This window comes from Brassica napus, unplaced genomic scaffold (genome assembly GCF_020379485.1).
Source record: "Brassica napus cultivar Da-Ae unplaced genomic scaffold, Da-Ae ScsIHWf_1147;HRSCAF=1629, whole genome shotgun sequence".
Taxonomy (NCBI): domain Eukaryota; kingdom Viridiplantae; phylum Streptophyta; class Magnoliopsida; order Brassicales; family Brassicaceae; genus Brassica; species Brassica napus.
In genome coordinates this window covers 1-22,258 of record NW_026014571.1, presented here as the reverse complement: position 1 = coordinate 22,258, position 22,258 = coordinate 1, and the positions used below count along the sequence as shown (strand labels likewise).

The 22,258-nt window shown below is 40.3% G+C and overlaps 3 protein-coding genes and 1 pseudogene across 3 annotated transcripts; 2 read left to right on the top strand and 2 right to left on the bottom strand.

Moving 5' to 3' along the window:
• Positions 1-378: 378 nt before the first annotated feature.
• LOC125596198 (meiosis-specific protein ASY2-like) lies at positions 379-2,257 on the bottom strand. The gene is made up of 5 exons (XM_048771410.1): positions 2,246-2,257; positions 1,798-2,041; positions 1,219-1,479; positions 602-1,143; positions 379-513 (listed from the first exon to the last, which is right to left on the bottom strand). Exons 1-5 carry the CDS (start codon positions 2,255-2,257, stop codon positions 379-381), a joined length of 1,194 nt encoding a protein of 397 aa, XP_048627367.1.
• Positions 2,258-9,108: 6,851 nt separating this feature from the next.
• LOC106417341 lies at positions 9,109-11,360 on the bottom strand. The gene is made up of 4 exons (XM_048771409.1): positions 10,812-11,360; positions 10,543-10,758; positions 9,768-10,289; positions 9,109-9,516 (listed from the first exon to the last, which is right to left on the bottom strand). The coding sequence occupies exons 1-4, from the start codon at positions 11,358-11,360 to the stop codon at positions 9,109-9,111; spliced, it is 1,695 nt and encodes a 564-aa protein (XP_048627366.1).
• A 1,414-nt stretch (positions 11,361-12,774) lies between these two features.
• LOC106389146 (probable disease resistance protein At1g15890) lies at positions 12,775-15,841 on the top strand. Its single transcript, XM_013829337.3, has one exon. It carries the CDS (start codon positions 13,125-13,127, stop codon positions 15,666-15,668), a length of 2,544 nt encoding a protein of 847 aa, XP_013684791.2. The 5' UTR covers positions 12,775-13,124; the 3' UTR covers positions 15,669-15,841.
• A 599-nt stretch (positions 15,842-16,440) lies between these two features.
• LOC125596197 lies at positions 16,441-18,398 on the top strand (annotated as a pseudogene).
• Positions 18,399-22,258: the final 3,860 nt, after the last annotated feature.

Genomic DNA, 22,258 nt, shown 5'->3' with positions numbered 1-22,258 from the left:
TCAAAGCTTCGAGACATTTCTTGGTTCCGAAAGCTTGACTCTGCAGTAGCCGCATTGTGTCAAACGGCCCGCGATTAGCCCACCAATCGCGCAAATTCCCAAAGTGTTTGTTACATTTCGTGGCCATCTCGGTCTCGACCCTCACTGTTCCTTCGTGGCCTCGTAAATGCGCGAGTCCCTGAGTCGATCCAACTCTTTCTTATGCTCCGCAGCCTTAACTCCCATCTCTTCCATGAGGTTGGACTTGTGCAGCTCCAAAGCCTCGATAGTGGAGCGAGCAATGGAAAGTTCGGCTTCAGCTGCGTCGGCTCTTTCTTTCTGAGCTCTTCTCCGAGCGATTGTTCGTTCTCTCTTCTCGGCCATCTTCTCGTACTCCTCTTACCATTCCGCCCTCTTTCGACGGAAGAGCCTACTTTTGGCCGCCACAGTCCTTTTCAGCTTCTCAGACTCCGAGAGCGCCTCCTTCAGAGCCGTATCATACTTCTCAATAACAAAGTTCGAGACTCCATCACACTACGAGGCACGAAAGAAAAAACACTCAAGTTAGAGGATCGACGAGAGTACACATGAAAAATTCGAAAGGGACGAAGGAAAATTTTACCAGCAACTTAGTACGAGCGGCATCAACGTACTCGTCCTTAAAGATCAAGTCAGCAACGGGCGGGAGAGGCTTCGGTCCGCATTTGATCTGACTGACCAGTTCCACGCATCTATTTGGAGCATAGATAAGGGGAGTCAGCCCGTCGTACTCGAACGAGATGTGGTCTGGAAACTCGACCCTCGGAGTCGTCCTTACGGCCGGAGCACCACCAGCCGACGTGATGGGAGTCGATGCCCTGGGAATCGATGAAGCAGAATCCCTAGCTACACTTGGGACAGCAGCAGAAAGAACCTGGCGGCTAGTCGTTACCTGCTCACTCGTTCGCCTCTCCTTCTTCTGAAGCTGAACTACGGGCGAAGCATCCCCGGGTTCATCTATTAGAGCCAGATTAGGAGATGGCTCGACAGTCGAGCCAGCTTGAGCAGCGGAACCAGTAACCTCGGTACCTCGGGAGGCAGCGTTCTTTCCCGGAAGAGACTGTCGATTGCTCGACTGCTTCTTTTTCCTTTTCTTCTTGGACGGCTCAGCAGTCTCGGTCCGGTCTGAAGGACCAGTCCCCTCCGGGAGTGTTTCGTGATCCTCGTCAGCGGAGGTATCGTCGCGAGATCACTTTTTGCTCTTCTTCTTTTTAGAGGCAGTGGCAGAGGCGTCGGGAGAAGGAGCCTGACGCTGAATAGTCGCTTCAATTATATCAGTGGCCGCCACCTCGTCAGGAGCCCCCGATGGTTCGACGAGCTGAGCCGCCATCATAACGCTTAGATCAGAAAGGCCCTTCATTCTCCTTGCTTCGTTGATCCTCTTTTGCTCTTCTTTGGTGAACAGCGAGATCCGTCTCTTAACCGTGTTAACCGCGGGAAGATAACTTGAATTCCAATCCTCTGCAAAAAACATGAACAGAAGACTTATTTGCGAAGATGGAAGCGAAGAGTCGCAGCAGGGCGAGGAAAAGAGCGGACTTACTCTTTGAAATACGATCGATGCAACGGCTAACCCTCTCCCAAGAGATGTTCCCCCAATGCTCTTGATCAAGTCTCGCAACAGCACGAGCGCTCGACAGGAATTCCTCCGGATACTCGCGGGAAGTCGGGTGATCAGTTGCCAAAGGAAAAAACAATGAGAATAAAGACGGTTAGTATGCGAAGAAACGACGCGAGTTAACGGAGGTATTCTACCGAGTAAAGTGTTCTACAACACACGGTAGTCGTCATCCGGAGGATCCTCGAAAGCGGAACTGTCGGACTTAACATAGAAGTAAGACCTCTGCCAATCGAAAGTCTTATTAGGGTGTCCTCCTATCACATTGTAGCTTGGTCGCATCTTTATCGACAGAAGGCCTTTGTCTAACGAGCTAATGGACGTCAGCTCCTCGAAAACGCGAACACTTAGAGAGACATCGATCTCAGCGGCCATAACCATCAAAGCATACCTTCTTGCACTTTCCTGCAAATCACTTCAAAACCTGAAAACATACTAGAATCCAGAACAACTATAATGTATTTGAAAACACTTATATACCATAGCTAAAAGTAGGTAAAATCCATGGTATATCATATCTGCAATTAGATTCATCAAAACATCTGCACTTATTATATGGAGGTACAAAGATAAGGGGTAACCTGTCTGAGACCCTTTGTGGCCTTATACCTTCTTGCACATTTCCGTATATAATAACTGGATATTCTATAGACTTCACAGTTTTCATAATCTATTTGTTCAAATGTCCATTGAGACTGAGTGCTCTTAATGTGAATTCTAAAAAATCTCATTCTAACAGATCATTTGCTTTAGTGATGCATGTCTTTATCACCATATCATTATGTGAAATTGGTTTCTTTGATTTTAATGAGTGCATTAGGTCAAGCACAATTAAGATGTTACGAAGGCGCTTTGAGATTCAGATATTCTTTTATTGATTGTGGAAGTGACTTAAATCTTTTTATACCATTAAAAGATAGCATTCATTTAGTACAATATGCTTTTTGGATTATGAAAAGTATCTTTAGTAAAATAAAGATGTTTTTCTATAGAAAAAAAGGCTATTATAAATACGGGTTAAATGATTGAAATTATGATTTTCAAAATCAATATAGAAATTCTAAATGGGTATTTTTCTCTTACTTTCGTCGATGTTAATTTCTCTTATGTGCACAACAATTTTGTCAACGAAAACTTTTATCTTCTTTACTAAATTTTTTGAATCATTTTGTAAATCATATTGCACAAACCAGTGGACCTATGATCATATAATGTTGTTGGCCTAGCTATTTTAGGATCATAGAAATGTTCGTATGGTTGGTTCCATTTTTCATGTATGATGTATCAAAAATGTTTTAGCTTCACAGATCGCATCTTTTCCAATAATATCCCAACCTAACAGATACAAATGAGTTGTTAAGGCATCAGGTCCCATATATATATCCTCACATATATATTTCATGATTGCCTCAAATATTTTTGTTGCATTCACTTTTTCGTTAATTTTGCATTTATTTCTCTTTAACGAACGGTTTGAAAAAGTTCTAAATTGATATTTCATAGAAAAATAAAAAATAAAAATTAATAATAACTTTTATCTTATTTTTTGTTATTGTAAAATTTGCCGTTCTAATTTCAATTAAAATCAGGACGTCCAAAATAATTATTTTGGTTGTGCTGTTTTGGGATTTTAAAAGCTATAGCAAAATGGTTTGTTATGGGCAATGCAAGAACCTCTTGATCTATCGAACATGGAAAATTAAAATTCGAAGAGAGCACTAGAAATATTATGAGTCTAAAGCTTTTACTCAGAGTAACAATTATATTTGACAAAGAAATAAGAACTTTTATTAAATTAAAATTTTAAATAAAAATACTTTTAGTAGTCTTACCTTTATTTTTTTGGGCTTTTGGCAGAATTGACCTATAACTTAAAGTCAAACACAAAACTAACCTTTTTTTTTTTTAAAATTGGTTTTGCCCTATTCACCCCACAAGTTCATATAATTTACGAAAATGCCATCAATTTTTTTTTTTTTTTTTTCGAAAATGACATTTTTACTCTCTCACCCTCATCATCTTCAAGTAATTACAAGATTGCCATTGTCATCAATACCACAACCACCATGAACAACCAATTTGAAGCACTTAATGCTCCCAAAATCGAGTTACCCTTCTTCTTTATCCATTCTTGTGAACTAAACACAACACATCTCTCACTTTCTCTCTACAATGAGTTAAAAAACCCAAGATTTTGATTCTAAATTTTTATGGTTCATAGAGTCATAGAAGCTAACGATTCTGGGTGGGTTAATTTCGTTTGTGATTCTGTGTGCTTGGAGAAGCCTTATGTATGCTAAGGAACTTATCTCACCAATTTAAGGTATGACATCGAGTTTTTTTCCAGATCTGTTCGTCAGACGACTTACTTGGGAAGTCGTCTGACTGTAGACAACTTACCTGGAAGTCGTCTGGTCAACGCAGAGGTTATTTTTGCAATTGACTTTGAAATCTGTAACCTGAGACGACTGAAAGTTAAGTCGTCTGTTTTTGTTTGGTTTCAAAAAAATTTCCAAAGAACCTAGACGACTTACATTTCAGTCGTCATAGGTTAGTTTTGCATTTGACTGGATAATTTCAGAAGTTTGACTTCCCCAGACGACTTACATTTCAGTCGTCTGGCGAAAGTTAAAATAATAATATTTTTAAAAGTAGACGACTTACAGTTAAGTCGTCATAGGTTAGTTTTGCAATTGAAAAAAAAAACTTCAAAATTTAATTATACACAGACGACTTATAATTCAGTCGTCCACGAGACGACTTACTTGTAAGTCGTCCAGGATTTTTTTCCGAGATTCTGGTCAAACCTCGTAAATCCTGGACGACTTACATTTCAGTCGTCTCGTGGACGACTGAATTATAAGTCGTCTGTATATAATTAAATCTTGAAGTTTTTTTTTCAATTGCAAAACTAACCTATGACGACTTAACTGTAAGTCGTCTACTTTAAAAAAAAATATTATTTTAATTTTCACTAGACGACTGAAATGTAAGTCGTCAGAAAAGTCAAACTTCTGAAATAATCCAGTCAAATGCAAAACTAACCTCTGACGACTGAAATGTAAGTCGTCTAGCTTTTTTGGAGTTTTTTTTTAGCCAAACAATAGTAGACGACTTATTTTTCAGTCGTCCGAAATAACAGATTTCAAAGTCAATTGCAAAAATAACCTCTGCGTTGACCAGACGACATATAGTTTAGTCGTCTGGACTACTTAGATTGAAGTCGTCCGCTTCGATCTTTAATAAACTTTCGTTTTCTTTGTTCTAAGTTTGCTAATGTGTTTTATTTTGACTTTTTCAGATGATGCGTCAGTTACATGCAGTGTATGGAGAATGGTTGTTGAAAGATGGATGTTGGAATTTTGTGGTTGATCATTTCAAAGGAGCGAGAATGTTATTTTTGAATGAAGGTTCGACACATGCTGATCTTGTTGCAATGGCTCAAGAAGATTATAACCTGGACATGAACACAGAGTCTGTGGAGCTAACCTACTCATTACAACAGATGGCTCCAGACCTTCCTCCTATTCATGTTACAAGTGATAGACAAGTTCGGAACTTGCTCGAGATAACTAAAACGCATGAAGTACGTCTTTGTGTATCAAGCTTTAGCAAGATGAGAACGGTTTCAGAGGAAAGGGATGAAGCTGAGGGGGATGAAGCTGAGGAGGGGGATGAAGCTGAGAGAGGGGATGAAGCTGATGTGAGCGATGAAGATGAAGAGGGGGATGAAGCTGAGGAGGGGCATGAAGCTGAAGAGGGGGATGAAGCTGAGGATCATGATGGGGAGGAGGATGCTGACATCCCTGTTGTCGCTGATGCTGAGGATTATAGTGAGTATGAAAGGTTAAAGATGAGGATGAGGAAGAAGATGATGAAATCTGTTTTGATGATTACAAAGGGGCATATGGTTGTGAAGGAGAAGGATCATCTGCAGACAGAATCTATGTCAACCAGAGTTTTGCTAGTAAGGATGCACTGCTTTCAGAGTTGCGGTTGACAGCGGTGAGGCGTAGGTTCTCCTTCAGAATATTCAAGTCAACGAAAACTCTGTTTGTGGCAACATGTCGTGTTAGTGGTTGTCAATGGAAGGTCCGAGCAAGTGTGAAACATGGGACTAAAACGTTTTGGGTAACCAAGTATTTGGCAACTCATACATGTTCCATCCCAGACAGAATCGCTCAGCGGAAACGTTGTACTCCGAAGTACATTGGTCGACTTTTCATAGATCGAGTGGGAATCATTGATGGGTTGAATCCGCAGCATATCAAAGATGCAATGAAGAACATGTTTGGCATGACACTTGATTACACCACTTCATACAGAGCATTGTTATATGCGCAAGAAATGGTGAGAGGATCAGCGGAAGACGGGTATGAGCGACTGCCTTCATATTTGGAGCAAATCAAGGCAGCAAATCCGGGTTCTATCACAGCTATAGAACTTGATTCTCTGAATAGATTTAAGTATCTATTTCTTGCTTTTGGAGCTTCGATCAGAGGATTTAAGTATCAGAGAAGGGTCATTGTGGTAGATGGGACTCACCTAAGTGGGAAGTATGGGGGTACTATGTTGGTTGCAGCCGCACAAGACGGTAATTTTCAGATATATCCATTGGCTTTTGGGATCGTAGATGGTGAGAATGATGAATCTTGGGAATGGTTTTTCACAAAATTGGCGAGCTGTGTATCTGATGAGTATCCTCTGGTGATAGTCTCCGACAGGCACGCCTCCATTATAAATGCGTGTGAAAAGGTGTTTCCTTGGGCAACCCGAGGAATATGTTATTATCACCTTCAAGAGAATATTGTCAAAAAGTATAAAGGGAAGCATCTCTTGTACTTGGTGAAAGGTGCTGCTTATGCTCATACACTTTACGATTTTGATCGGTACATGGATGAGATACGGAGTGCAAATCCGGATCTTGCTGAGTATCTGGAGGAAGCCGATGTGACCCTATGGTCTAGGGTTCATTGTCAGGGAGACAGGTACAACTTAAAAACGAGCAATATCGCTGAATCAATTAACTCCGCACTGAAGCGAGCAAGAGGATTTCCTATTCAGTTCCTGCTGGAGTTCATAAGGGAGAAGCTAGGAAGGTGGTACTGGAAAAGGAGAGGAGATGCTTTGAGTCTTACAACTCAACATAGTCGGGGTGTTGAACACTTGCTTGCTGTCCGAGAGGAGAACGCGTATACTCTGAGAGTCCAACAAATTGATGGATGGAAGTTCTTTGTGAAAGGTGGCAATAGGGACTGTAATGTTGATCTGGAACTTCAAAAGTGTGATTGTGGTGTCTATCAAGTCGAGAAAATACCTTGCTCTCATGCTATAGCAGCTGGAACAGCAGCTGGTGTGCATATCTCCACACTTGTGTGGCCGGTCTACTCAAAGGATACTTTGTTTGCTGGATACTCAGAGAATATATATCCTTGTGTTGGACAACTTGTTGAGGCACGCACATGCTTTCCTCCGGAAGTAAAGCGTGGTCCGGGGAGACAGAAGAAATCAAGATGGCAATCTTGGTTGGAGCTATCCAGGATGAGAGGACGCAAACCCCGGAAGCAACACAGGGTTTATAGGTGCTTAGTCTGCAAAGAAACTGGCCATAAGCGTCCACAATGTAAGAACTGACGTGGAAGACCTTTAAGTAAGTCGTCCAGAAGACCTTTTGGTTAGTCGTCCAACGTCTTAACTAGAATTTTCTTCTGGTTAGTCGTCCAGAAGACCTTTAAGTAAGTCGTCCAGTAGACCTTCTAGACCTTCTGGTTAGTCGTCCAACGTCTTAACTAGAATTTTCTTCTGGTTAGTCGTCCAGAAGACCATTAAGTAAGTCGTCCACAATGATTTTCTATGTTTTATGAACTTCTCTGTAATCGTCCACAATGATTTTCTATGTTTTATGAACTTCTCTGTAGACTCTATGTTATGAATTTATATGTTTTATGAACTTTTCTTTGTAGACCTTCTAGGTTAAATAGTCCAAACTAATTCCAACAGTGCAATTTAAAAAAGACAAGTTATACATTACATATTCCGAAAGGTTACTGCACTACCAAACTAATTTCCTACGGAATTCTAGTTTGGTATGAGGATAGGTTACAAAAAACATCATCCTATCCTGACCCTGTTAACATCCCCTAATCTACCAAACAACAGTACACAAAAGCATCAAGTTCAAATACAATCGCAACATCACACAATAACACATCCAATATCTAATCATACGTTGCCAGGTTCTCATCATTGTCTTGGTTTTCCCATTCATGGCACATAGGAAGCTCTCGAAATATATCCAGCGCCATCTTCTCCCTGATGGTCTTCCCGTGTTTTTTGTCAAACGCGCTGGGAAATTCTATCCCAAGAGCATGACATTCGATGTACTTCAGAGTGAAGGGGCCACAATCACCAGCTCGGCACTGAGGTACTCCAACGGTTTGTCTCGCATATGTGTATGGCTCCAATGTGTATTGAACCTTTTGTTCGTCAGAGAGCGCGCACTCAACAAGCAGATAAGGGACCATTGTGACAAAAGGCTCCATTACCTCATCGAGTTCTTCAGGGCTAATATGAGAGACAATGCTGTCCCAGACGACGATGTGCCTCTTAGGGATCGATATCCATATAGCAATCCAATGCTGGTTCTTGAAGTTCACAGGTGCATAGATATCATCCACATCCACCCCCCAAACCTTCTTAGATTGGCAAAAAGAAGGTATCACGCCTGCATGATAATTCCACGCCCCACTAGGGAGTCTTCTTCCTAAACCGTTGGCATCAGGAGTGTCGCTCTTAAAATCAGGGTAGGAGGCCCTCCACTGTCGAGAAAATATATGATCAAGAAAGCACATTTTGTCGCTCCTGAAATGTTCTGGATGGTTTTGGTACCGTTGCCTCAGTAAATTAATAAAAGCATCCATTTGCTGCATATAAAACAATACAAGTCAAAAAAAACTTACAGACGACTTAGAGACGACTAACAGAAGACTTAGAGAAGAATTAGAGACGACTTAGAGAAGACTTAGAGACGACGTACAGATGACTTACGTAAGATAACTACCAGACGACTTACAGACGACTTAGAGACGACTTAGAGACAACTTACAGACGACTTACGTAAGATAACTACCAGACGACTTATAGACAACTTACAGACGACTCACAGACAACTTATAGACAACTTACGTAAGATAACTACCAGACGACTTATAGACGACTCACAGACGACTTATACAAATCAGAAAAGTACCAGATAACTACCAGACGACTTATATAAGAGTAAGAAAATAGCAGAAGACTTACATGGTCGGTCAGCCATTCTAAGGGGGTTCGGAGGACCTGATAAAATCGACTTGGACATCTACGTGTTTTTTTTTTCAGAGGCAGTTTATAAGAACTGCAAACACAAAATGTAAATAATCAAATGGAAGCTTTTTTAATCAAATATAAATAAGCATATTTTTAACAGCAACTTACGGATCTTTTTGCACCCATGCAGTGAGCTCCTTCGACTTCATCTTGTCATAGGGTGCAAAAGGATCATAGCCTCCGCCAACCTGTTTGTTTGGAATGATCTGTTTGGCAGTGCTGTTTCCCTTAAAAGGAGTTTGCTGTGTGGGAGCAAGCTTCCTTTCTCGCACACTTTTTTTACGGAGATTCACCAAAGCAGTCTCCTTCTTTGTCTGCCTTCTAGCTTCTTCAACGAGTAAATCTGAAGCGGTGGGAACTTGTTTGTCCAATATAAGAAGGCTAGGATCATCACTCGGTAAGTCGGCTGCAGGACTCACAAGACAGAGCTCTCTCGAGGAACTCGGTTCTGTAGTAAGACTCGGTTCTTTGGCTTCCTTCCGTCCTGCTTTCGCCCCATTCACACTTTCACTCTGCAATTTCGAGTTCACAGTGTTTAAAAACTATTAACAAAAGCCCTTACAGCAAAGATCAAATTCACACTAGAAACAAAGCACACATGTTCAGAATCAAGGCATACAGTGGTTCATCAAAGCACACTAGAAACAAAGCACACATGTTCATCCAAGCAGACAAGAAACAAAGCACATCAGTCCTGACTCTTCCTAACACTTTGCCTAGTGACTCTCTTCTCTGCAATTTTGGGAGAGGTTTTGGTACTAACCCCGGGTTCGTCAGCAGGTTTTGGTGGATTTGAAGTGGTTGTAAGTTGACGATCATCAGATGAACCCCCTCTGTTGGTGATTCCCACCTTCTTCTCCACAGCTGCCATCCTATCCGCCAGTAACTTGAGCTCCTTAAGGCACGTCCCAAAGCCAAGATTAATGGCATCAGATATGTCCTTCAAGGACTTTTCAATCTGCTGATGCGTCATCCCTTCACTACCCGCCGCAGGTGTCTCAGCAGAAACAGAAGACCCTTTACGAGCTTTCTTCCGAGGTCTGCTACTTTCTTCCTTCACAACACTCTCTGACTTCACGGGACTCACTTCATTATTCACTGGACTCACTTCCATCTTCACAATCTTGCGAGTACCGGTGACTGGCCAGCATTCCATGGTCCACTCCCATCCAGGATCATTAAACATGACTTTAATTATGTTATCCGCGGCAGGGTCATCTACGTCTCCGTCCCATTTTGGAAACATTTCATCAAAATCCTTCTGAACGAAGTTCTTCACGATAGTCTGAAATAAATAAAAGATATAAACTTAGTTAAGTCGTCTGAGAAGAATTTTGTTCTCAGACTACTTAAAGTTAAGTCGTCTGAGAAATATTTTGTTCTCAGACGACTTAAAGTTAAGTCGTCTGGAAGTCTTCCAACAAAAAGACCACTCAGACGACTTAAAAGTAAGTCGTCTGAGTGGTCTTTTGTTGGAAGACGATCCACACGACTTAACTTTAAGTCGTCTGAGAAGTCTTAGGAGTGAAGTTAAGTACCTGTTTATTGATAGCAGCCTTAAAACATTTGCGTTGTCTTTTGCCACCCCTGTAAGCCAGCAACAGTGGAGACGGTCTGTTTGGTATGGGAGACCCATAATTAGCACCCAATTCTGGCATAGCATAGTACGCCCACACTTGGAGCACTTGTATGAACCCATCAACAGTGTAACCAGTTTGCGTCAAGTCTTTTGCCTTCAGAGAATCCATCAGCACCTTAAACGCCAATCTCCCCCATGGATAATTCTCAAATTTTCTAAATCCATCACTAGCCTTGCAAGACTAGCTGATGTAGCGGATGAGAACTTTTTCCCTTCGATGTATCCTGCGTAGATGGCAAGGTATCCCAGCCGCATGCGATCATCCAGAGACCACTCGTCGCAGTTGTAAAATGCTTCTGTTATCTGTTCAATACTTGGCCCAGTATCGATATCAACACGCATCTTCTCCCAGAAAGCAGCCATCTCCGACGTAACCTCACACCTTGGATTTTCCAGGTCCTTGATGTAATCGCAGTTCAGCCCAGTGAGGTGTTCAAACTCTATCAGTGAAAACCTCACAGGTTGTGAAACGACAAGACTCCAGAGCTCAAACTTCTTCTTGATGTCCAGCTGGAAACAGAGCAAAAAATGTACCAGCCTTGAAGTCCAACCAAAGTCAAGCTCCTTGAATTTGATGAACACTCCTAACTTCGACGCCTTCAGATCCTCATATTCGTCAGCTGTGAGACAATCACATAGAGCTTTAAACAACTTCGTGTCATCAGAATGATACGAAATGCTCCTGATTGCATCGGGCTCTTCTCCTAATGTAAACATCCTCGGCGGGAGTTCTGGTAAATCTATTTTAAGGCCTGCAAATAATCACAAACAACCATCTCAAACACATAGGTTGCGCACTATGCTAAATGCTATAGAAGACTTGCAGACGGCTTCCATGAAGTGAGAAGACTACTCAGACGACTTCCAGGAAGTTAGTTTGGTTTGGTTTGTGTTCGGTTCAGTTTATATTCGGTTCGGTTTGTATTCGGTTCGGTTTGTATTCTGTTTGGTTTGTTTTTTGGATCGGTTTAAATAGATTATTTTTAGTTTGATTTTTCGAAGAAAAATTATGTTTTAAAACATAAATTATGTAAACCTAAACTATGTGAACTAAATTCAATATAAAACTGAAACAAAAATCTTTAAAAAATCACAAAAGGTATATAAAAATTAAAACAAATGAAAATTAACTAAAGTAAGAAAAACCAACATCATTAGTAATGTTTCTTATATCACTAAAATTAAAAAACCTGCAATAAATAAAATATTTTAAATAAAAACATTTTGATGATTACATATTAGGTTAGAATAATATAAGTTAATGAATAAAAATGAAAAAAAATTGGTTTGGTATTAAAATTTTAGTATATTGGTATTACTAATATTTTTAATTTAAATAATTACAAAAATACATCAGTTTTTGGTTCGGTCTAACCGAACCGAACCGAACCATTCGGGTTGGGAAAATCATCAACCAAATGATTTGAAATAGATTTTGGTTCAGTTTGAATCGGTTTTGGTTCGATTGGTTCGGTTTGACTTGGTTTGGTTCGGTTTTTTTTCCCACTCCTAGTATATTTAGTGTTCGTGTTTGTACGATGTTTACCAGTTACACCTTCGACGAAGATAAAAAAAATATTACAAACTGGATTCGTACGTGAAGTCCAAATCTTAAAGTCCACAAGTGGAATATATCAAACTGGATTCGTACTTAAAGTCCAAATCTTAAAGTCCACAAGTGAAATATTACAAACTAGATTCGTACGAAAGTCCAAATATATATTGTCCACAAGTCATTCTTTTCCCATGCTTTCCTAGTAGTTTTATGATGTTTACCTAGGACCGGATCTGAATAGAAGCTAATAAAGCATTTGTTTTAAGGTCGGACCTGAATAGAAACTAATAAAGCATTTACTTTAGGGCCGGCAACAATATATATAATTTTTGAGCCAAAATAATTGAAATTTCATATAGCTCTACTGGTGACGGCGGCTGATGCAACATCTTCATGCCCTGATTAGAATCTTAAGTGGTGCATTATTTTTTTATTTTCACGATTTTTTAAAAATAAATGGGCCAAAAAAGATTTTGGCTTTTAGGTCTGTAATTATCAGGCACGGCCCTGTGTTTACCCTGCCGTTAACCTTCGAGGAAGATAAAAATATTACAAACTGGATTAATCGTAGGTAAAGTCCAAATCTTAAAGTCCACAAATGAAATATTACAAACTGGATTCGTAGGTAAAGTCCAAATCTTAAAGTGTCATAAGTGGAATATGACAAACTGGATTCGTACGAAGTCCAAATCTTAAAGTCCACAGGTGGAATATGACAAAACTGGATTTGTACGTAAAGTCCACGAATATGACTCTCCTAAGGGATAGGAAAAGTGGGGTCGTCATCATTAGTTGTTTATGAATTATTGGTATATAGTTATCGGTCTTATTAGCTGGAGGCTTACTATTTTCTCATCTAAGTCAATCAAAATTATCGTTGTCCTCTTTCTCTTGTCCATTCAACAAAGCAGTGAGTTTGAGCAAAGATGGGAGGGTGTGTATCAGTAGATATACCATGTGATCAAGTGGTGAGTCAAACCCACAGATGCTTATTTGGGGATGGAAATCACATCCACATGATGAAGGCTAATCTCGAGGCTCTGGATACAGCTACGCGAGAACTTAGAGAAAGGCGAGTTGATCTGTCAAGAAGAGTTTCCCTAGAAGAAGATAAAGGTTTGGAGCGGCTTGCTAAAGTAGAAGGATGGTTGTCAAGGGCAGAAAGTATTGACTCTGAGGTCAGTGATCTGCTTAGGGAGGAACCAACTGAAACTAAGAGATTGTGTCTTTTTGGATATTGTTCAAAAAATTGCATATCAAGCTGTAAGTATGGTAAAAAGGTATCGAAGAAGTTGGAAGAAGTTAAAGAGCTTCTATCTAAAGGAGTTTTTGAAGAATTGGCCGAGAAAAGGCCTGCATCAAAGGTGGTGAAGAAAGATATCCAAACAACAATAGGTTTGGATTCAATGGTCGGAAAGGCATGGGACAGCATCATGAAACCTGAAGGAAGAACTTTAGGTATTTATGGCATGGGGGGAGTTGGGAAAACAACCCTCTTAGCTCGTATCAACAACAAATTCGACAAAGAGGTGAATGAATTTGATGTTGTGATATGGGTTGTGGTCTCTAAAGATTTGCAATACAAGGTGATTCAGGATCAGATTCTAAGAAGATTACGTGCTGACCAAGAATTGGAAAAGGAAACAGAAGAGAAGAAAGCATCTTTCATAGACAATATCCTAAGAAGAAAGAAATTCATACTGCTATTAGATGATCTGTGGAGCGCGGTAGATTTGAACAAGATTGGAGTTCCACGTCCAACTCAAGAAAATGGATCGAAGATAGTTTTCACCACTCGTTCAAAGAAAGTTTGCAGAGACATGGAAGCTGACGATGAGCTGAAAATGGATTGTTTGTCAACGAATGAAGCGTGGGAACTGTTTCAAAATGTAGTTGGAGAAGCCCCATTAAAGAAGGATCCGGAAATTCTCACACTTGCAGAAAAGATTTCCAAAAAATGTCACGGCTTGCCACTTGCACTCAATGTGATTGGCAAAGCCATGTCATGTAAAGAGGATGTACATGAATGGCGTCATGCAAATGATGTTCTCAAAAGTTCCAGCCGCGAGTTTCCAGGTATGGAAGAAAATATTCTTTCAGTTTTGAAGTTCAGCTATGATGGTTTAGAGGATGAAAAGGTGAAATCATGCTTCCTATACTGTTCGTTGTTCCCGGAAGATTATGAAATAAAGAAGGAGGAGTTGATCGAATATTGGATCAATGAAGGATTTATAAATGGAAAGAGAGATGAAGATGGAAGTAACAACAAAGGTCATGTTATTATTGGTTCGTTAGTTCGTGCGCATCTATTGACAGAATCAGAAACTACTGTGAAAATGCATGATGTGTTACGTGAAATGGCTCTTTGGATAGGGTCTACGTCTGGAAAAGAGGAAGAAAAACAGTGCGTCAAATCCGGTGTGAAGCTAAGCTGTATACCAGATGACATCAACTGGTCAGTTTCGAGAAGGATCTCGTTGATGAGTAATCAAATTGAAAAGATATCTTGCTTTCCCAAATGCCCCAACCTTTCGACTCTATTTCTCAGGGATAACGACTTGAAGGGTATACCAGGTAAATTCTTTCAGTTTATGCCGTCCCTTATCGTCTTGGATCTTTCGCATAACCGAAGTCTTAGGGACTTGCCGGAAGAAATTTGCAGCTTGACTTCTTTGAAATACCTCAACTTATCATACACACGTATAAGTTCGTTATCAGTTGGTTTGAAGGGGTTGAGGAAACTAATAAGCCTGGACCTGGAGTTCACCAAGCTTAAAAGCATTGATGGGATAGGAGCAAGCTTACCAAATCTTCAGGTGTTGAAACTATATCGTTCTCGTCATTATATTGATGCAAGATCAATTGAGGAGCTACAACTTTTAAAGCACTTGAAGATTTTAACAGGAAATGTGACAGATGCTTCAATTTTGGAAAGTATCCAAGGAGTGGAGGGATTGGTGCGTTGTGTTCAACGCCTTCGGATTATCAATATGTCCGCAAAGGATTTAACATTAAACACGGTAGCTCTGGGCGGTCTTCGAGAACTTGAGATTATAAATTTCAAGATCTCTGAGATAAAGATAGATTGGAAATGCAAAGGGAAAGAAGATCTTCCTTCTCCATACTTCAAGCACCTCTTCAGTATTGTTATACAGGATTTGGAAGGTCCAAAAGAATTGACCTGGTTATTGTTTGCTCCAAATCTCAAGCATCTTGAGGTGTTACGTTCACCAAGCCTAGAAGAAATAATAAATAAGGAGAAGGGAATGAGTATTAGCAATGTGCATCCTCCTGATATGACGGTTCCCTTTCCGAAGCTAGAATCCCTCACTTTAAGGGGTTTGCCTGAATTAGAGAGAATATGCTCAAGTCCCCAGGCTCTTCCATCCCTGAAAGATATTACTCACTGCCCAAAGCTGTCACTAGAGAGTTTCCAAGACACGAGCAGGTATGTTGAAATTGAAGAATGAGGCTCAGAAGCCCCGTTTCGTATGTCATATGTGTGTCAGTGTATCCTCTCAGTTTCTTAAACTTGGTTTTCTTTTTATGTTCTGCTTTCGCTTGAATGACATTGTTGCATTTCCACTTCTCTCCAGTTTGTAACCATTTGATACAGTTTCCTTAAAGCTTTTATTTGTGTGTATTCCGATTCATGTATCTCTAATAGTAAGAAAACGACAGTGGGTGAGCAATCATCTTCTTCAGTTTCTGCAGCGGTTCAACTTCGTCAGCTTCGAGTATCATGGTGGTCGTCGAAAATTACAATAATAATAATAGAAAAAAAATTGCTATGTAACCTATTAAATAATAATGAGAAAGGAGACACATTTGAATGGTAATAACTAGCTAATAACCTGTGATCTGGAGCTTGAGATCATATATTTTCTGTTTGAATGATTTATGTTGTCTTCTCTTATTGTTAATAATCAGCATTGATACCGTGGAAGTAAAATCGTGTTGCCTAAAGTACAAGGTTCTTGATATTAGAGTTGCCCAAAGTGTAAACTATTTGGCAAGGTGGCTGTCTTGCAGTTGTAGTAATTGACTTTTGATAAAGAGAGTCAACAAAAGTTAAGATATTACTATTCATTGCTTCATTCCTTAGAGAAGAGAAAATCGAACAAAATACTTTCCTCGTTCTAAGCCCCTATGTCGTGTGTCTGATCCAGCTATAACCATCACACACTTTGCCGATGATCTGATCCACCACTCTCCATCTGTTTTGACTGCAAAGGCCATCATATGAAGAGAAATAAGTACTATTACTATTGCCCTACTTGTGATTTGGAATTCCATAGAGGTTGTCACTTACTTCCTCCCAAAGTAAGCCATCCTTTTCACCTCCACCACTCTCTGACCCTCACCTCCTCAGATCCTTCTTTCCTTAGCTCTAATAACCTGTTGATTGGGATATTATATCCTCCGGTTCACAAAAGTCTGATATCAATATCTGATGGAAATCATGTCAAATAAAAGTATTGTCAGAGACATGTTAAAGACCGATACTATCATTGCTCAGTCTGTAATTTCAGCCTAGACATCAATTGTGCCTTAAATTCACCACCTCTCACTATTGAAAACCAAAAAATCCATGACCGCTATGATCGTTTAGAGACTGAAAAGAAGAAATCATGCTTCCTGTATTGTTCTTTGTTCCAGGAAGATTATGAAATAAAGAAGGAGGAGTTGATCGAATATTGGATCAGCGAAGAATTTATAAAGGGAGAGAGAGATGAAGATGGAAGTAACAACGAAGGTTATGATATAATTGGTTCGTTAGTTCGTGCGCATCTATTGATGGAGTGCGAAACTAAATCCTCCTTTTTCCAAATTGGATTCACACCTGCGGTGAAAATGCATGATGTGTTACGTGAAATGGCTCTTTGGATAGGAAAAGAGGAAGAAAAACAGTGCGTCAATTCCGGTGGGAAGCTAAGCTGTATACCAGATGACATCAACTGGTCAGTTTTGAGAAGGATCTCGTTGATGAGTAATAAAATTGAAGAGATATCTTGCTGTCCCAAATGCCCCAACCTCTCGACTCTGTTTCTCGGGGATAACGATTTGAAGGTAAATTCTTTCAGTTTATGCCGTCCCTTGTCGTCTTGAATCTTTCGCGTAACGAGTATCTTAGTGAATTGCCGGAAGAAATTTACAGCTTGATATCCTTACAATACCTCAATTTATCACGCACAGGTATAAGTTCCTTACCATTTGGTTTGAAGGGGTTTAGGAAACTTATAAGCCTAGACCTGGAGTTTACCAGTCTTGCTAAGCATTGATGGAATAGGAACAAGCTTACCAAATCTTCATTTGTTGAAACTATATTGTTCTTGTGTTTTTATTGATGCAAGATCAATTGAAGAGCTACAACTTTTAGAGCACTTGAAGATTTTAACAGGAAACGTGAAAGATGCTCTAATGCTGGAAAGTATCCAAGGAATGGAGCGATTGGCTAGATGTGTTCAACGCCTTTGGATTTTGGATATGTCCGCAGAGGTTTTAACATTAAACATGGTGGCTCTGTGTTGTCTTCGAGAACTTCATATTATGTACTCCAAAATCTCAGAGATAAAGATAGATTGGAAAAGCAAAGAGAAAGAAGATCTTCTATGCAACAGTTCTCCGTACTTCAGGCACCTCTCCAGTATTGCGATATACGATTTGGAAGGTCCAAAAGAATTGACCTGGTTATTGTTTGCTCCAAATCTCAAGCATCTACACGTGACAAGTTCAGGAAGAATAGAAGAAATAATAAATAAGGAGAAGGGAATGAGTATTAGCAATGTGCATCCTGATCTGACGGTTCCCTTTGCGAAGCTAGAATCCCTCCGTTTAAGGGGTTTGAATGAATTAAAGAGAATATGCTCAAGTCCTCCTGCTCTTCCATCCCTGAAAAATATTGTTGTCGAATACTGCCGAAAGCTGCCAAAAGCTGCCACGGAGAGTTTCCAAGATACCATCAAGAATAATGAAGATGCTGAATGAGGCTCCGAATAATATGTGTGTAAGTGTATCCTCTCAGTTCTTAAACTTGGTTTTGGTTTTATGTTCAGCTTTTGCTTTAATATATAGCATTGTTGTCAAAGTTGTATTTCTCAAAGCAGGAAACTTTTTCATTGTTGCATTTCCACTTCTCTCCAATTTGTAACCATTTGATACATTTTCCTCAAAGCTTTCATTTGTGTGTGTGTTCTTAATCATGTATCTCTAACGCAAACTCTTGACGCAAAACCGCATTGCTAATAGTAAGAACGACAGTGAGCAGGACCTTCTGTGTCAATGATTTATGTTCTCTTCTCTTAACTGGGAGGGGACATTCAGAGTCAAAAGAAGAAGGCTTCCTGATCGATGTTTCTCAAGAAGGTCATATGAAAGCTACACAGTCTGCAAATGGAAAAATGCTTCTCATCTGCATCTTTCAAGAAGCACCTCAAAACGATTCAGTTTGTCTTTCAGCTGGCTTAATCTGGTCACCTATACCAAACAAGAACAACGGTTCTTCCAAGAGAAACCTAAGCAACAACCTCCACCATTTGCAAGTTCTTGATTCACAAGTCTAACTCCCCATCTCTTATTAAGCTACAAGAGTCAACTACCAAACTACACAGCACAAGATTCCAAGTCCCAAAGTTGTTGCAGATATTTTGCTGAGTGCTCCGTCAATTAAGAAAATGAGAGACATGTTTTTAAACTTTCTGATCACAATACCGTTGGATACGAGAAACCAACCAGCCATGTTGTGAGCTTTCAAGTCTCAAAATTTCCAATAAAAAAATATAGACAATTTAAGTTTTGTAACGAGAGATTTTTCTATTTCTTTTTTTTTTCATTTTTTTTTAACTCATTTTTCTATTTCTTCTTCTCTTGTATATCTATTCTTCCTGTTATGCTTTTATGTAAACATACCTCTCTGCTCATGAGATCATGACTTGCTTCCCAAGCTACATTGCTCCTCCTCTTTCCATTTTCATTTCAGTATTAATAGAGCATTTAGCAAAAATATGGATGATTTCGCCTTTTTTAAGCGAAAATTTCTGATTTCTTTGGAGTTCCTTTTTTTTTTTTTTTTTGATCAAACCATGCATTGCATTAATTTCAAAGAAGAGTTCTGCCCGCCACTAAGGGGGTTTCTTACAGCCAAAGCAAGGACTGATTTTTCCACTGAATCAGCCTCACTGTTAAAGTTTCGAGAAATAAAATCAAAGGAAATGACATCAAAGAAAGACATGAAGTGATAGATATCAAACATGATACCGAACAGTTCAGGTTGGTACCCTCCCTTCTTCAAAAGCTTGATCAGGGATAAGGAATCATATAGAACCGCCAGGGATCGGACGTTTGAATTAACAGCAAGCGCTACCGCTCGATGGACAGCAATGGCTTCCGCCATTAGAGCTGATGATACATAACCGTGAGACTCGGAGATGTTGGTTATAGACGCCACATTACTCCCGCTGAAAACCCCACCTATACCACTCATTCTTGACGAAGTGTCCCAAGCCGCATCGACTTTGCAGACTAGAACACCAGGCTGAAACGACGGTGGGGGGCAGGGGGAGATATGATTCGATCGGATTGAGAGAGGGCCGGGGATCGATGATGCTCTGTTGACAGTTTGTGCTTGGCTCCACTCCTTTGCGTCTTTGATACTCTTGAGGATCACCTCTTGAGCTGTAAATGTTTTGTTCTCAAAAACAAGCTTATTCCTAGCTTTCCACAAGTTCCACATCACCCATGGCCATAGTGGAGAGGTTAATCCAGTCGGAGGTAGGGGAGTGAAGAAACTGCCCTGTTTAACCAGATCAGTGACCGAGGAGATTGCACTTGTCGGTCGATGCTGAATCGGGATGTGGCTCCATACTTCTTCCGCCAATGGACACTTAAGGAAGACACGAAGATCGTCCTCATGTGCTCCACACGCTTTGCAGTTGAAACTTTGGAAGCCTCTCTTCTCCAGATTGGAACTGACCGGGATGGCCTTTCGCACCACTCTCCACAAGAAGTCCTTTAGCTTTGGTCCTGTTTTAACATTCCAGATATGAGACATCCAATTAATTGGTTCGTTCCCACGAGTCAGAGGTTTGTCGCTTGTCATTCCCAGCCATACCCTGTCTTTGTGGACGTCCTGTTCTGATTTTTTCTCATCTGCATCTTTCAAGAAGCACCACCTGCAAACGATTCATTTTTGTCTTTCAGCAGCTGGCTTAATCTGGTCACCTATACCAAACAAGAACAACGGTTCTTCCAAGAGAACCTAAGCAACAACCTCCACCATTTGCAAGTTCTTGATCACAAGTCTAACTCCCCATCTCTTATTAAGCTACAAGAGTCAACTACCAAACTACACAGCACAAGATTCCAAGTCCCAAAGTTGTTGCAGATATTTTGCTGAGTGCTCCGTCAATTAAGAAAATGAGAGACATGTTTTTAAACTTTCTGATCACAATACCGTTGGATACGAGAAACCAACCAGCCATGTTGTGAGCTTTCAAGTCTCAAAATTTCCAATAAAAAAATATAGACAATTAAGTTTTGTAACGAGAGATTTTTCTATTTCTTTTTTTTTTCATTTTTTTTCATTTTTAACTCATTTTTCTATTTCTTCTTCTCTGTATATCTATTCTTCCTGTTATGCTTTTATGTAAACATACCTCTCTGCTCATGAGATCATGACTTGCTTCCCAAGCTACATTGCTCCTCCTCTTTCCATTTTCATTTCAGTATTAATAGAGCATTTAGCAAAAATATGGATGATTCGCCTTTTTTAAGCGAAAATTTCTGATTTCTTTGGAGTTCCTTTTTTTTTTTTTTTTTTGGTCAAACCATGCATTGCATTAATTTCAAAGAAGAGTTTCTGCCCGCCACTAAGAAGGGGTTTCTTACAGCCAAAGCAGGACTGATTTTTCCACTGAATCAGCCTCACTGTTAAAGTTTCGAGAAATAAAATCAAAGGAAATGACATCAAAGAAAGACATGAAGTGATAGATATCAAACATGATAACCGAACAGTTCAGGTTGGGTACCCTCCCTTCTTCAAAAGCTTGATCAGGGATAAGGAATCATATAGAACCGCCAGGGATCGGACGTTTGAATTAACAGCAAGCGCTAAAACCTACCGCTCGATGGACAGCAATGGCTTCCGCCATTAGAGCTGATGATACAAAACCGTGAGACTCGGAGATGTTGGTTATAGACGCCCAATTCTACTCCCGCTGAAACCCCACCTATACCACTCATTCTTGACGAAGTGTCCCAAGCCGCATCGACTTTGCAGACTAGAACACCAGGCTGAAACGACGGTGGGGGGCAGGGGGAGATATGATTCGATCGGATTGAGAGAGGGCCGGGGATCGATGATGCTCTGTTGACAGTTTGTGCTTGGCTCCACTCCCTTTGCGTCTTTGATACTCTTGAGGATCACCTCTTGAGCTGTAAATGTTTTGTTCTCAAAAACAAGCTTATTCCTAGCTTTCCACAAGTTCCACATCACCCATGGCCATAGTGGAGAGGTTAATCCAGTCGGAGGTAGGGGAGTGAAGAAACTGCCCTGTTTAACCAGATCAGTGACCGAGGAGATTGCACTTGTCGTCGATGCTGAATCGGGATGTGGCTCCATACTTCTTCCGCCAATGGACACTTAAGGAAGACACGAAGATCGTCCTCATGTGCTCCACACGCTTTGCAGTTGAAACTTTGGAAGCCTCTCTTCTCCAGATTGGAACTGACCGGGATGGCCTTTCGCACCACTCTCCACAAGAAGTCCTTTAGCTTTGGTCCTGTTTTAACATTCCAGATATGAGACATCCAATTAATTGGTTCGTTCCCACGAGTCAGAGGTTTGTCGCTTGTCATTCCCACGCCATACCCTGTCTTTGTGGAGTAGGTTCCTGATTTTTCCGATAAACCATATCAAGTGTCAGCGACTGATGTTGAGCTTGTTTTTATCTGCAAAATAGTGTCCTCATACTGAGGAAAATACTTCTTATCTTCTCCCACTCCCTTTGTTTCTGAGTGGGCATAATAAATCGCTAACCATCAGGACTTGATTTGCAAGCGT